General features: G+C 40.9%; 2 protein-coding genes across 45 annotated transcripts in view; one reads left to right on the top strand and one right to left on the bottom strand.

Moving 5' to 3' along the window:
- Positions 1-478: 478 nt before the first annotated feature.
- On the bottom strand, positions 479-15,508 carry TIGD4 (tigger transposable element derived 4). 7 transcript variants are annotated; one of them, XM_086346240.1, is made up of 5 exons: positions 15,358-15,487; positions 14,554-14,796; positions 6,147-6,237; positions 3,722-5,980; positions 479-817 (listed from the first exon to the last, which is right to left on the bottom strand). In XM_086346240.1, exon 4 carries the CDS (start codon positions 5,445-5,447, stop codon positions 3,909-3,911), a length of 1,539 nt encoding a protein of 512 aa, XP_086202366.1. In that variant the 5' UTR covers positions 5,448-5,980; positions 6,147-6,237; positions 14,554-14,796; positions 15,358-15,487; the 3' UTR covers positions 479-817; positions 3,722-3,908. The 7 variants fall into 7 exon arrangements, with proteins under 7 accessions (XP_086202366.1, XP_086202364.1, XP_086202368.1 ...); XM_086346238.1 differs by having other exon boundaries at positions 15,098-15,423; XM_086346242.1 differs by having other exon boundaries at positions 4,563-5,980; positions 15,098-15,423.
- Positions 15,509-15,557: 49 nt separating this feature from the next.
- The window catches only part of ARFIP1 (ARF interacting protein 1), a 140,156-nt gene continuing 139,438 nt past the window's right edge, over positions 15,558-16,275 (top strand). For 22 of the 38 annotated variants that reach the window (XM_086346296.1, XM_086346294.1, XM_086346293.1 and 19 more), the window contains exon 1: positions 15,558-15,814. The gene's annotated coding sequence lies outside the window, so the exon portion shown is untranslated. Of the gene's footprint in view, positions 15,815-15,837; positions 15,968-16,275 lie in introns of those variants that run through there. The other 16 variants (XM_086346297.1, XM_086346295.1, XM_086346278.1 and 13 more) reach the window with 2 other exon arrangements.

The following is a 16,275-nucleotide window of genomic DNA, read 5'->3' as shown; positions in this document are numbered from 1 at the left end:
GGGGTAGTTGGATGACTCATAATTCATATGTTAAAGCCCTAACTCTCCAGTGTGATGGTACTTGGAGATGGGGCTTTGAGAACATAATCGGGGTTATATGAGGTCATGAAGATGGGCCCTTCACAATGGGACAGTGCTCTTACAAGAAGAGGCATCAGAGTGCTAGCACTTTCTCTCTCTCCCTGTACTGACAAAGCAGAGGCCACATGAGCATCTGGAAGACCATGACTGTCTGCAGCCCAAGGCAGAATTCCTCACCATAAACTGACCAGCTGGCACCCTGATTTCAAGACTTCTGGCCTCTAGAACTGTGAGAAAATAAATTTCTGTTATTTAAGCCACCCGGTCAATGGTATTTGGTTATGGCAGCCCAAGAAGATTACAATAATAGTGTGTTTATTAGTCTTTCCCCAGACTCTGGGTTACCCTCAGATACACAGTGCAATTCAATCAGCTAATGACAGGCTACTTAGAAAGCTACTTTGCAATGAGTACTTATTTTATTGAATTGCTTTCCATGAGGATCAATTTTTTTTAAAAAAATGAAGCTTTGTAAGTCACCTTATTCCCTCATTCAAAACAGAAATGATTTTTTATTTCTACAGTTAAATGGCATATTTCTAGAAATGTTGACTGTCCTATTTTACTGCACAGAAGAAATTTCAACGAGAAAATTCTCATTGGCGTTTAGTGAGCACAACATCAATACTTGGGCATATCTGGGAGTAGTGACCTGGAAGCGCCTTTCAGTCATTCGCTATAATTGTGGAACACTTCGAGTTTGCTGAAAGCATTCACATTCAAATTTTTCTTTCATCTGCAAAATAAATTCAAATGAAGTGTCAGTCTCCTTTTATGAATGAAAGAAACTGAGATTCAGAGAAAGGAAAAGTCTTTTGCAAGACAGCACAGGACTATGACTAGATTTAAATATCCGGTGACTGAAATGTTTTCTGAGAACTTAAATTGTACGCATATTGTGGCCCCTTTCTCTCAAGAGATCTCCTCCCAGCCTGCACTTAGCCTGGAAAACCTTTAGTGCTGACAAAGATGCAACCCACCACTGGACTCTGAACCTCTGAGCAGACGTGTGGTGCTATTTTCCCTGAGGGCAAACTTCTGTCTGCCAGTTTCTACGGAGCCCCTGCTGGAAGAGAGACTGAAAAGGCTTCTTTTAAAATCTGAGGCATTTGTGTTGCAAGCTCTCCTCTGACTCTTCCTCTCCTACTTTACTTCCCCTTCCAATTATTCTGCTTTGTATAAGTTAAAAAGGAGGTTTAACATTTGATCTTAGATCCAAATAAGAAGCCAGGCAGGTACCATAAAACCCAATAGGCCTTGATTTACTCGTTGTCCTCTTTTATCCTAAACCAAACCCCTCACTGATGGAGTGAAAGTGTCCCAAATTCAACATAAAATTTGTTGCTTGATGAAGTAGAAACAGGCAAAAACATTGTTGAAACAACAGGAATTAGTAAGGAAGAATAATGTCACGTTTAATTGAAAAACTAATGAATTGTAAATCAAGTTCTTCTTTGAAAAGACAAGTGACATTTAGTCCCAACTCTGTACTGACCGTGTATGTGTGTGTGTGTGTGTGTGTGTGTGAGAGTCACTCAGTCGCGTCCAACTCTTTGCGACCGTGTATAGAGAAGATAGATCAGGAGTGAGGCAGACAGTAGTGACTGTCTTAGGGAAAGTGACTTTTTCGTTTTGTTCTGAAAATGATCTAAATCTATATGTCTTGTAAACTACATGGAATTGTGTACACCGTCGACAGTTTAAAGTTTATCTTTGATTTGAATCTCGGGCACCTTTTTCTAAGTCTTCATAGGAGCCTTGCCTTATTTTATCACCTTGAGATTTATTATGCCCAGAAGTAAAAAATGGATGATGTCATATAGAGGAAATGAGTAGGTTCTTTCAACACTTAGGGAATATTAAAGTTGTTTTTAAATATTTTCACTAGAACTCCAAGGAACTTCTGTGTTAAAATGGTACAGAGTACCAGATCAGAAAGTCCTGGTATTTCATTAGCAACAGTGTTCTTAGGAGAGAGGTCTGAATACAGCTAACAGCAAAGACTCAGGTTAGTCTCTGAAATACTTTTGATCTCAGAACCCTAAGTTCAAGAGGAAAAAAACCCATAGAATTTTCTTTTATAGAGTACAGAAAAGAAGTATGTATTGTGGTATATAGTTAGCAGAACACAGGACTAGGTGATGGGGAACTACTGCATTTTAGTTTTCGTCCTGAGATTTTAACCAGATCACTGTTCCAGGTTTTAATTTCCTCATCTGTAAAAATGGAGATAATAATTCTTATGTCATCTGGAATGATTAAATAAAATATTTGATATCCAAATGGTATGAAGTGGAGAAAAAGAAAAAAGTTATTGAGGGCTCAGTATTTACCGGGTACTTTAGTTACAAGTGGGGCTCTTAAGAGAGATCAAGGTCCATGATTTAGGTCCATGATTCCATCACATTAAAATTTTAAACCAAGTCATTAATAAAAATGCTTTTAATTAAATATAAACAATCTATATTTTACTCTAAAAGAAACTTTAATATGAATACATTTTTCAGGCTTAACAACTACTAAATCTCAATGCAAAGTAAATCAACAGTGGAAAATAAAAATACTTTCTATAAATAGTCACTTCCAAATGTGTCTTCTGTTGGCAGACTAATAATTCAGAATAAAAATCATTGGTATAATGTTTTATACTTTTTCAAAATACTTTTCAAAGGGGACACTAAATTAGATCTAATAACTTAAATGTATTTAAAATTTAACAACAAAAAAGTCAGACACATTGTTATATTTTTCTACTGGTTAAAGACTATTTTATGGAATATAAATAATTTCATACAATATTTTAAAACATTCTGAATACAAAACTTCCTCAAACAAAAAGTTAATCCAAAATGCTACCCACTGAATTTGAAAAAAAAAAAATCAAAATACCCTGAATAAACAATCAGTTTGTCCTGAAAACAAAATTCAGTAAAATAAAAAAAATCCAATGTTATAAATTATTTCAGCTCTTAAAATCAGAGAACTAAGAATTACATATTTTCTTTTTTAGTAACTGCATATGTTTCTTCACATTTTTAAAGAGTAATCTTATTAAAATATAAAAAGAGTTTAATACATATTTTAATAATGCACTTTTCTGTTAACACACACACATATACATACAAATATTTAGGAAGAATCCATATTATCTTCTGGATATAGATGATTTAAGGAAACGTGATAAGGTCATAAGTCTTTCGTTTGACCATATACAGAAATAATTTTAAAGTTAGATGCATATTTTTAATCATCTGGGTTTATAATTGGGTCAGTTTTTTTTCAGTAATTTTTCATAATTTTTATTAGGATGATTAGCTAGTCATGAGAAAAATAATTTAAAATTAGCACTTGATATTTCAGAGTCTAGTTAGTGTATGTTTATAAAAATAAGTATCTAACCAACAGATATATGTTTGGTTCTTAGACGAGGTAGAAAAATTAAAATATCTTACAATGTGATCTGAACTTGAAAAAAATAGAAAATAGCAATCACCAATTCAACCTGTGTGAATCAAACAGTTGGAGAGTTCTTTTTGTTTTTGACATATATACCATATACTTCAAATATAAGGCCTGTGAAATTTATTTTCTACTCCCCAAAATCTTACTAAATTGAAATTCATTTTTTTCATTTACTTACTCATCATTTAATCTACCTAGGGAACTTTACTCTGCAGACAGACCAAAGACATCTGCAATTAAACCAAAAATTATTAGTTAGGCATTTTTTAGGTTTAAGAGGTATTTTCCCTTTACATACCTTAAATATTAATAATAAAATACATTATAAAAAGCTCTATTATCTTCAGATGTTGTACAATAAATAATTACTTAGATGATAAAGAGTTAATAAAAATTTCAAGGTCTGCTAAAGCATTATGAAGCTCATCATTTATATCTTGACTTCTAAGAAAAGTTTTCAGAGTATCTAAAGCAGTTATTGCCTCATTTTTTGATGGTAAAGGGAGTTCACTTTCCAGAGACCCACCATCCTCCTCCTCGTCAGAAGTATAAAATCCAGTTTCATCTGATTCACTTTCTTTGGGGCATACAGCATCACCGCTGGGTGCTGCCTCACAAGTCTCTAAGTCATCATCCAGGGCAGCATACTCTTCTACAGATAAGCCTTCGGGAAATTCCACTCCTGCCGCCTGGGCGTCGGCAACCAAATCAAGGCCAGTGCCTGTCTCTGCACTTGCCTCCTCGCTTTCTCCCCTTTGAGATTTGAACCCTGCCTCTTCATAGCTCTTAACAATAGTCTCTGGGGTGACAGCCCTCCAACAGAGATGCAATATATCAACTGCATCTAGAAGGGAAAAGGTAAATTCTTTGCTGCCTTCAACAGAGCTTAGAAATTTCTTAATAAGACAATGTCGATATTTGATTTTAAGGCTTCTAATAACACCTTGTTTCATAGCTATAAATTTGGAAGATAAACATGATGGAAAGAACGCTAATTCAATGGACTTCAGGTTTTTTACCTCTGGGTGTGCAGGAGAAGATTCAACAAAAATCACCACTCTTCTTTGCTGAGCTTGAAATCTCTCATCCAGCTTCTGCATCCACTGTTCAAATACTTCTGCAGTCATCCATGCCATTTTGTTAGCTTCATAATACACAGGCAATGATTTTATGCCTTTGAAGCAACGTGGATTTCTGTTTTTCCCAATGAGAAGCAGAGGAAGCTTCTCTGAGCCATCCATGTTTGTCCCGACCACCAGGGTTATTCTGTCTTTGCATAACTTGCCAATTGAACAGGTTTCTCCTTTAAATGCAAAGGTATTTGTAGGCAACATTCGATAAAGCAGCCCAGTCTCTTTTACATTAAAAACATTTTTAGGATGATAATCATTTAAATAATAAGGAAGTATGTTTTGGTGCCAGACAGCTGAAGGGTCTGCTGATACACCTGTGGCTTCTACAGGTTGAGCTCTGAATACTAGACCATACCTGGATTTAAAACGATCCAGCCACCCATTGCTGCACTTAAAATCATTATGTCCCAGTTTCTGGGCAAAATCATTAGCTTTTAGCCGCAACATTGGGCCATTAACTGGCACATTCAGACACTGAGCGATTCGGTACCACCTCATTAGTGCCTCTTCCAGGTCTGTGTAAAAAGCCGTTCTCAGTCTTTTTCTCTTTGGATCAAATCTCAGTGATTCAAAGGCTTCCAGAACCTTGTCTTTATTCTTCATAATAGAAGACAATGAATTTTTCTTTATTCCATATTCAGCTGCAATCTCTGCTTTTTTCTTACCGCTTTCTACTGCATTTATGATGTCGATCTTTTCTTCAATGGATAGACTTTTCTTTTTCTTCACAGTTACGGGCAGAGTTGAGGCATCCACAGGGGCTTCCGCCATCTCACCCTGAGCTTATGTAGAGATGTCGTCTCTCTCTGGGTCTGTTTCTTTAGAAAAATTTATTTTCTAGTATGATACAAATTGCTTTCTAAGCCACTACATATATTAAAAGTTGGTCAGTGTCTAATAGTCTTATTTCTGTGGAAACAGATGAATAAATGCATTTCTTCAAAGGATCTGAATAAGAAAAATATTATCTGCAGCTAGAATATTTTAGAAGAGAAACCTCCTCCCCAGGACCTTGTGCAGTTCAGTTTATTCGGAGTTCCAGAAGTCAAGCTAAAATAGAAATCTCATTATGTCAAACCTGTCCAGTCCTGCTGATGTATTTTTGGAACTTCAATCCTTTAAGATGATCCATTTTATCCATGTGCGCATTCAGCCTCCTCTTAATTCTCCACAGAAGGCCTCAGAGATAAGAAGAAAAGCATTCAGAAATTTCATGCAAAACATCAGCCGCTAATTTCCAAGTCTCTTTAGGGTAGAGTAGAAAATGGTAGAACCCTTCTAAGACTTGACAATATCCTCTGTCACTTGAAACATTAAAAAAAAAAAAAAAAAGAGGAATTTTAGTGATGATATGTCAATTTAATATCAAAAAAAATTTATACTATTTAGTTATGCTTTTAATAATCATGAAAAGAATGGGAACATGTTTCTAAAAATACAGTAACTGAAGCTTCCAGAAGAAATGCTTACCTCCCAAATGGTGTCCCTGTGAAAAGCTCTCGAGCTCTGCTCTGACCCCTTGAGTTCTCACTTGCCTTTGAATGCTTCGTAATATATACTTCTGGAATAAATCAGACAAATTTAATCTGTTTTAAAAATGTGAGCTTACCAAAATTAAAGAACTAAAAATGATGCTGGGTAGATCTTTGGTGGCTGTTTTTCCCATGAAGTCACAGGCTGCCCCTCTGGCTTCTCTAAAAGAAAAACATAGACAGTGGTCACAAGGTCCAACTTTTAATAGAACATGGGAGACAGTGTCTCCTTTACAGGAGTCTGGTAGAATGCTTCGCTAAAAATCCAATCAAGTGATTCCATTACAAATTTTAAAAACGGAAATCTTATTCTGGTTGCTTAAAAATCTAGTAACTTTTTATCACTTTGACACATTGGCCGAATGCACGGAGGCCAGAAAATACTTGACAAAACGCATGGGAATAAACAAAGTACTGGGAAGATACAATGTGGAAAAAAACAAAAGAAGGAGAGAGATCATGGTCTCGACCTCTCAGGACCTCTACTTCTTTATCTGTAAAATAAAGGGCTTATCACAGCGGGAGGAGATGGGCCTTGGTGCCAGACAAACCTGAATTGACAAGTGACTGGCATTTAGCACTTAAGGTGATCCTGGGTAGTTCACTTAAGCCTCTGAAGCCTTGGCCCTCTTTTTTTGTAAAATAAAGGTGACTACAGCATGTACCTCGTGGAGTAATGGCACATTCAGTGAGATTCAGTGAGAGCGTGTTAAGCGCTTAGCACGGCATTTAGCACCTTACAAAGTACTCAATAAATATTTGATGACCTCATCATCATTTTGTGGCTCAGCCGGTAAAGAATCTGCTTGCAGTGCTGGAGACCTGGGTTCAATCCCTGGGTTGGGAAGATCCACTAGAGAAGGAATAGGCTGCCCACCCCAATATTCTGGCCTGGAGAATTCCATGGACTGTATAATCCATGGGGTTGCAAAGAGTCGGACATGACTGAGCAACTTTCCCTTTCCCTTTCATCATCATTATCTTCCCTTTAATGTGCCCTTCCGCTGTGTCAATCTATAAAATTCTGAGATTTCGTGAAATCCTACTTCAAATGATAGCAAGAATCCCACCTTAAACATACACTGAAAGCAGAACTCTTCTTAAGCCAAATAGTGCAGTGAGAATGCTCACCCTACATAAGCTGGTCCCAGCCTTCCCAGGTGGCATCTCCCCCACTAGAATCCACAGGCTTTGGGCCTCCTACAGGCCCAGGAAACACGCTAATCTGATGAAGGGGGTGGGGGGTTTGGCGGTGAGGGTTACTTCCTTCCACGTGAGAGGGTAGACACTCCATTCCTCTAGTTTTTCTCTCTGCCCTTGGAGGTTTCAAGATAACACATGCATTTTTTTTTTTTTGCACAAAACTTTATCAAAATTCCTCTGCCTTTGTTGGCTAAAACAAAGAAGTAATTTTTATTATAGGAAATAAAACCAGTAAACGAATCTTTTTTGTTGTTGCAAAAATGATCTTAATAATAATTATGAGAGCCTAGGGTGTTAATTTCCAAACTGCTTTACTTCCTGTATTCTAAACAACTCAGGAGGAAGGTAAAACGATTTCAAAGCTCAAACGGTTATAACATGGTTGAATGCAGTCCAGAATCCAGGCTTTCCAAGGTCAAGTCCACCATTCTTTTTACACATGGCATGGCTCCTCTAACAGTTACACATTCTATGCCTCCAGCACCAAGCTAAAGATAGAGTTTCCAATGCCTTTCCAAACCTATCCCCCTCCACATATACCCCAAAAGGCAGTATAAGGTTTCCACAGGAGAACAGCCATTATGAATTCTGGGGACATAAACAGAATCCATACCCCATATCCAATTTTAGGGTGAGCTGACCTTTTAAGTAAATAAGATTTGACCATTCAACTACAAAAATTCTTATATATGGAAACTGCCTGCATATTTTTCTACTATATCCTATAAATATACCATTATTTCAGGATAAAAAATTAAAAATATCTTCCTCTTATTAGGAAGGATACCAACCTCCAGAAATTTAGGGAGCAAGAACCAATTTTTTAAGAAAAGTCAAAACCAAGGAAAATTACTCTCCAAGAGTAAATTCTTTCTGTTTGGTTGTTTTTGTTTTTGTTTCTTTTTTCCTCTTCTTTCCTTCCATTTTATTTCATTTGTCAGGTATAAACCCTATCATCTCAAATAATGATTACAGAAAAAGTGACTTGAATTTTCTCCCATATCCTATCACAAATAAAGCAATATAATACACACAATCAGAGATGATTATCTTGATCAAATTGAACATAGTGATACTTTTTTTAGGAAGATAGTAGGATTTTTTTCCTGAGAGTTAACAGTATATATTTCCCTCTAAAACAGTTGTCAAAGTTACAGTTTTCCATGGTAAGATGCAATACATCTTTATTCCTGAAACAACCAAATTTCCAACGCCAAATCAGATAAGCCAGGCTTTTTCCCTAGCAAAGTTAGGCAATACTGCCTAATCAATGAAGCTGAATTCATTGAGAATGGGAATTTTCCATTCTCCCACAGTCCAGTGGCTGGGCTTTTTGTTTTTTGCAGGGAATGATGGCAGCAGCTAATATTTCTTAGAAGTAATAATTCTCTCAATCATGCTACTCCTTGAAGATGGGCATGAATTTGAGCAAACTCCATGAGACAGTGGAGGAAAGAGGAATTTGGTGTCCTATAGCCCATGAGGTCGCAAAGTGTCAGACACTACTTAGCGACTGAACAAAAACAACAACCCCTTGAAGATATTACAGCAGAGAAATGCTGTACTACTTACTAGCAGTTAGGAACTACTTTTGGAGAAGGAAATGGCAACCCACTCCAGTGTTCTTGACTGGAGAATCCCAGGGACGGGGGAGCCTGGTGGGCTGCCGTCTATGGGGTCGCACAGAGTTGGACACGACTGAAGCGACTTAGCAGCAGCAGCAGCACCAGCAGGAACTATTTTCTCTGTACCAACAGTGAAGCGAACTGAAGACTAAGACTAGGCAACTCACTAAAATAGACTTACCAACTGAACTCCAAATAAAGAAAACAATTGTCCATTCTACTAGTAGTAAGAGAAATGTAAATCTTCCTTCAAAACAGGAGCTACCTTTTTGTTTTTGCTTACCAAAACAGCAGTATCTAGGGTTTGCTGGGATGCAGTAACATACATTGCTGCTGCTGCTGCTGCTAAGTCACTTCAGTCGTGTCCAACTCTGTGCGACCCCATAGACGGCAGCCCATCAGGCTCCACCGTCCCTGGGATTCTCCAGGCAAGAACACTGGAGCGGGTTGCCATTTCCTTCTCCAATGCATGAAAGTGAAAAGTGAAAGTGAAGTTGCTCAGTCGTGTTCGATTCTTAGCGACCCCATGGACTGCAGCCTACCAGGGTTCTCCGTCCATGGGATTTTCCAGGCAAGAGTACTGGAGTGGGGTGCCATTGCCTTCTCCGACATACATTGCTAGGATGTACATAAGTTGGTACAAAGCTTGCTGAGGGCAAATTAGCAATATAACATGAAAACTTAAAAAATGTGCATAACTTTTTATCCAGCAAGTCCATACCTACCATTTTATTCCATCTCCCTCAAAATTAGAGATATAAAAATAATCTATCTTACAAATATATTCATTTTCTTTTGCTGTGTAACAAATTAACAGACATTTAGGTGGGCTGCCATCTATGGGGTCGCAGAGTTGGACACGACTGAAGTGACTTAGCAGCAGCAGGAGTAGCTTAAAACAATATCCATTTATTATCTCATGTAACTAGCCAGAAGTCCAGGTAGGCTTAACTGAGTCCTCTGCTTAGTGTCTTAGAGGGCTGAAATCAAGATGCCAGTCAGGCTGGGCTCTATCCAGAAGCTGGGGGAGAATTTGCTCCCAAGTTCATTCAGGTTATCTGTGGGCTTCCCTGATAGCTCAGTTGGTAAAGAATCCGCCTGCAATGCAGGAGACCCTAGTTTGGTTCCTGGGTGGGGAAGATCCGCTGGAGAAGGGATAGGCTACCCACTCCAGTATTCTTGGGCTTCTCTTGTGGCTCAGCTGGTAAAGAACTTAGACTTCTGTGGTTGTAGGACTGATGCTGCTGCTAAGTCACTTTAGTTGTGTCTGACTGTGTGACCCCATAGACGGCAGCCCACCAGGCTCCCCCGTCCCTGGGATTCTCCAGGCAAGAACACTGGAATGGGTTGCCATCTTCTTCTCCAATGCATGAAAGTGAAAAGTGAAAGTGAAGTCGTTCAGTCGTGTCCAACCCTCAGCGACCCCATGGACTGCAGCCTTCCAGGCTCCTCCATCCATGGGATTTTCCAGGCAAGAGTACTGGAGTGGGGTGCCATCTCCTTCTCCGTGTAGGACTGAGGTCCCTGGTTTTTTGTTGACTGTGAGCAGAGATTACCCTTAGCTCTTGGAGGCCTCTCTCAGGTACTGACCTGGGGTCCTCTTTATTTCAGCAACAGAGAACCTTTCTCACGTCAAATCTCTCTCAAGCTTCAAATCTCTCTAATTTCCTCTGCTGCCATCAGCTAGAGAAAACTATGCTTTTAAAAGGTTCATATAACCCAGTTAAACTTGAAGGCTTTTGGACTGCAAAGGAAACCATAAACAAAATGAAAAGACAGCTTACTTGTGAATGATGTGACCAAGAAGGGAATAATATCCAAACTATATAAATAGCCCATACAACTCAATACCAAAAACCAAACAACTCAATTAAAAATAGGCAGAAGATCTGATAAGACATTTTTCCAAAAAAGATACACAGATGGCCAACAGGCACATGAAATGATGCTCAACATCATAATCCTCAGGAAAATGCAAATCAAAACCACAGTAGGATATCACCTCATACCTGTCAGAAAGGCTATCATCAAAAACAATAACAAACATTGGCAACAATGCGGAGAAAAGGAAACCTTTGTACACTGTTGGCAGAAATGTAAATTGATGCAACAATATGGAAAATAGTATGGAGGTTCTTCAAAAAACTGGAAACAAACTACCATAGGATCTAGCAATTCAGTGCTGTGTGTATATATATATGTGAAGAAAACAAAAACATTAATTTGAAAAGATACACACACCCCACTGTTAATAACAGCATCACTTACAACAGCCAGGATATGGAAGCAACCTAAGTGTCTATCAACAGGTGAATGGATAAAGGTGTATATTATGTATAAATACATAATAGAATATTGCTCAGCCACAAAAAAGAATGAAACTTTGCCATTTGCAAAAATGTGGATGGAGCTGGGGGTATTATGCTTTGTGAAATAAGTCAGGGAAAGACAAACACTTTGTTAACACGTTCACGTAGAATCTAAAACAAAGGAATGTATATAACGAAACAGAGACAGACTCACAGAGAACGAACTAGTGATCACCAGTGAGCAGAGGGAAAGGAGGAGGGCAACGTAGCTGTATGGGAGTAAGAGATACAAACTACTACACATAGAATAAATAAGTAACAAGGATATATTGCATAGCACAGGAAAATGTAGCTATTATTTTGTAATAAATTTAAATGGAGTATAATCTGTAGAAATATTGAATCACTATTTTGTACATTTGAGACTAATATAATATTGCAAATCAATGATACTTCAGTAAAATAAATAAAATATAAGATTCATTTAGTCAGTTTAGGACTAGCCAGATTAACTTCGTTTTGAGTAACTCAAAGTCAGTGAGTAGTTACTTCAGTTACATCTGCAAAATTCCTCTTGCGTATAATATAATCATAGAATGACAGCCTGTCCTGTTCGCAGAGGAAGGAATTATACAAGGTGAAAGTCATTGGAATTCGTCTTAGAATTATACCACACAAGACTGTTTCCTACTTGGTTGTTTTATAATTATAGAGAAAACTTAAAGTAATCCAGATCTGTAGCAAAAAGGATTAGATAAATAACTTATGAATATCTATATGTTAAAATACTATTGAGCCCCTGAAGGAGAATGTTTAATGATATGAGGGAAATTTCATAATATATCAATATTAAGTGGGAAAAGCAAAATACAGAATTGCATGCCAACAAATACAACCTATACTGAAAGTTCCTTGAAGGCAGAGGCTCACGGCTGTTCCTACAGTGCTTGGCGCCCGGCTAACTGTAGGTTCCCAATAACAATTTGTTAAATAAATGAAGAAAAAAATTTGCATAAGATATTGACCAAAATGTTGATGTTAACTGTAGACAATGGAATTATAAGTTTTTTCCTTTGTAGTTAAAACAATTTCTACTTTATGTTCTACCCATTCTACTTTTCATGGGCTTATTTAAATATTGCATTAAGTGTTCTTGCCTGGATAATCCCAGGGACGGGGGAGCCTGGTGGGCTGCCGTCTATGGGGTCGCACAGAGTCGGACACGACTGAAGTGACTTAGGAGGAGGAGGAGGAGGAGAATCAGTACCCTTTAATAAAGAGTTTACTTTCAGAGAATAACACTGAAATATATATAATGATAAATAACAATATCCTTTAACCCACTGCCTGCTTTTCTTCCTAGTCAATAAATAAAAAACAGGCTGCTACAGTCCCCCCATAAGCCAAGCGAATAAATGGTACCTGATTTTTCTAAAGCTGAATAATAGCCAATAGCAGTGCAAAGGTTAGTGATTAGATAAGCTCCCTGTCAAGCATATATGGCAGGCAGCTATTCCCTTCTTGTTATACTTCTCCAAACACAATGCCAATTAAAAGGAAAATAGTAATCTTCTATTTTTCCCAAGGAAAATGGGCAGGAAGAATTCCCCAAGCTGTAGGCAATTAGGGAGTGAGAAAGCAAGGGGGTGGGGGGAGGGATCAAGGGAAAGGGTGAGGGAAGGAAGCATAGAGTGAGAGAGAGTCTCCATCTAAGCAGGACTCGGTTTAAAACAGTCTTTTGAGTCAGCATGAAAAAATTTCCCCAAACCCAAGAATAAAAGCTACTACTTCCTTTTTTTCCCAAAGAAAGTGCATAGACTGTCACTGTTTTCCGTCACCAGCTGAAGTAATTTCCAGTGTATCCTTCAGGCCTTCCTACTTTCTAATTTCCCTGCAGGTAGCAAAAATCATAGGAGGATGAATCCTGTCTATAGCCTTGCACAGCATAACACTATGCATTAATATAAGGACTAACTGTGCACACTAGCAGAATCACACTGGACCAGAGAGCACCTAAAATGATTCACAGCACCCTCACCAAGTAGAAGTTAGCATCAGTTCCAACCACATCTGAATTTCTATCAAAACCAGCAGCTGCCAAGAAAACGATCCAGCTAAGGACAAATAACTAAACCAAGTGTCTACCTTTTTAATATCAGAAATACTTCTGAGCTTAATGGTCTAACAGATATCTTTAGTTAAATGTCTCCAAACTCAAGAGACAGCTGGCAGGAATCCTTACAGCCCCAGCCAGCCCAAACAGTTAAGTACACATCTTTCTGGTACCACTGAGCACTGTCACCCACCTCTTCCTAGTCATCCTTCTGAAACTCTAATCCTTGTACTGGCTACTAAGTTCCATTCTGTTCCTACATAATAAAAGCAGTAATTATTCTAGATGGCAATGGCACCCCACTCCAGTACTCTTGCCTGGAGAGTCCCATGAACCGAGGAGTCTGGTGGGCTGCAGTCCATGGGGTCGCTAAGAGTCGGACACGACTGAGCGACTTCACTTTCACTTCTCACTTTCATGCATTGGACAGGGAAATGGCAACCCACTCCAGTGTTCTTGCCTGGAGAATCCCAGGGGCGGGGGAGCCTGGTGGGCTGCTGTTTATGGGGTCGCACAGACACGACTGAAGCGACTTAGCAGCAGCAGCAGAAGCATTCTAGATGGGGATCCTTCTCTTATAATTGAGAAGACTAACAGGAATGCTTCGAACCACAAAATCCACAGTAAACTGTAGAACTAGAGCTAATATATATTCATCCATTTCCCCTGGAGGCGGGCACGACAACTCACTCCAGTATTCTTGAATGGAGAATCCCCATGGAGCAGGAACCTGCCGGGCTACAGTCCGTGGGATAGTAAAGGGTCAGACACAACTGAAGCGATTCAACATGCAACCACAGATTTACGTTTTGGAATTTCATTACGGTTTTTGTCAGAGAAGGTGTCCTGGAAATCTCAGACAATAAATATTGGTATTTACTTTTGAAACATTTGTGGTGCATTTACTCTTCACAGATATGGGATAGGTATTTGTACAGGGATGTATGGTTCACTATGCTGAAACTCCCTACAAATCCAAAGAGGCAGAATTCTGCCTTCGGGCACTTAGCCATTAAAAATGTCTTGTCAGCTAATTTGACAAGGCAGGTGAGAAGTCTGGTCTAGAGGGGTAGATTCCACGGAGTGCGCTGTTACCTTTGTCATTTCTGCAAGTGACAGGGCTGTCAAAAGCAGTCTAGAACCTGGAAGGGAGACTAGCGCGGCTGGATCACCGGTACGTCCTGTATGCAAATGAGCTTCAAGGGTCTAGCACCACGGCTGAGCCGTACTGTGCGGGGACAGGCAGAATAGCCGAAGTGCAGGTTGGGGCCTTCACTTAGGAAACTATAACGGGATCCAAGAGGACTGTTCGGAGGTCTCTGTAGACAGGGCAGTGATCTATTAAGTAATGGGGCAAGCAAAGAAAGCAGAAATCGGTCATCTGAGTAAAGAGAAGCAGGAGAGAAAAGTATCACGGATCCACTCTCTGCCAGCAAGCAGAGCAGAAAGTGATCACAAAGACAGCAAATCATAACTCAGGGATGCCGAACAAGGGTGTCTAGTCTGGTCGTCCAGAAGTGGGTGGGCGTGAGTGGACAGCGTGGGGCACTGGGGAAGGAGAGTGAAGCACCCGCATCCCGTCTGCTCCCTAAACCCCGCATTCCCTCCACCCTCTCAAAGCCCGCGGGTTTGGAATAACCTTCTGCGTGCTCTCCGGCAGTTGAGAAAGAAGCTTTGGCTCTCCTGAGATTGCGAGGCGCCCTCCCGCCACCGGCTCACCATCTGTTGGGGGAAAGCCTAACGCGTGAGGCTGAGGTGTGTGACTGAGAAAGTTATGCTAAGGGCTCCTGGACCTCCGACCACTCAAGACCAGGCCCGCGCGCCCTGGGGCAAGCTCGGGCAGGTGCATCTGGACCCAGGCTCACACCCCTCTAGGACTGGCCGCAGCCAGAAAATTACCCGGGCAACGGCGCCGGCTGAGTCCCGGATGTGGTTGCTAGGGCCGCAGTGGGCGGGGCGGGGCCCGCCCCCTGGAGAGGGGACCTCGCGGGAGGTGTGCTGGCACCATCGAGACGTGGCTGGGCTGGCCAGATTGAGGGAGAGAGAGGCCGTCCAGGGCCACGGACAACGCTACTTCCGGTCCCCTCACTTCCGGCTCTGCCGCTCCGGGTGCAGGAGCTGTAGGCCGCCGGTGGAGAGGCTGCCGGTCTGAGTAGATTCGGAGGTTGGTCAGTGTGAGGCTGTGACAGTTGGAGTTGCTCCCCGCCCCGGAGGAGCCGAGGTGCGTGGCGGGAGGGGAAGAAGGAACAGGCACAAGTCGCGTTTCCGCTCACTTCTGGCCAGGGCTGAGGCTACTTCAGGGAGCAGAGGCAAGGATAATCCTCGACGTGAGTGCTGCCGGCTTCCCTGCAGACAGGTGAGGGCGGAGCTGGCCGGCTGGGAAGGAGGCGGGGGAAGGCTGCTTGGAGCTGGTTGCCCGGCCGGACACGTTGCCTCCGGGGTTCGCTGTTCCGTACTTTCACAGGGCACTTCTGTCCTTAGACTGTGTGTGCCATCTCTCTCTACCCAGGTACTCGGCCTTGAATTTCTACCCCTTCGTCCCTCTTGTCACCCTGAGTGTGCCCCCGAAACAGCCGGGTGAAGCGGTAGGACCGGCCCTCCCAGGGCGGCACCCTCCGGGTTGTGAACGCATTGAGTGGGGAAAGGGATTGCAGGATCCGGGTCTTTTCGACTGAGTCTCCGAGTGGGCCACCCTCCGGTTTGGTGTCCAGCCTGTATTGCTGATTTTCTTTCCCTGCATCCGCCACTTCCCCTCTCCCGCAGCGATAGTCCCTGCTAGAGGTTCCTCAGGCTGTGGTGCAGGGAGGAGCCTTGCCT

Source organism: Bos grunniens, chromosome 17 (genome assembly GCF_055505025.1).
Source record: "Bos grunniens cultivar Pamir isolate PY7600 chromosome 17, Bosgru_T2T1.0, whole genome shotgun sequence".
Classification (NCBI taxonomy): domain Eukaryota; kingdom Metazoa; phylum Chordata; class Mammalia; order Artiodactyla; family Bovidae; genus Bos; species Bos grunniens.
This window is presented reverse-complemented; position numbering and strand designations above follow the sequence as displayed.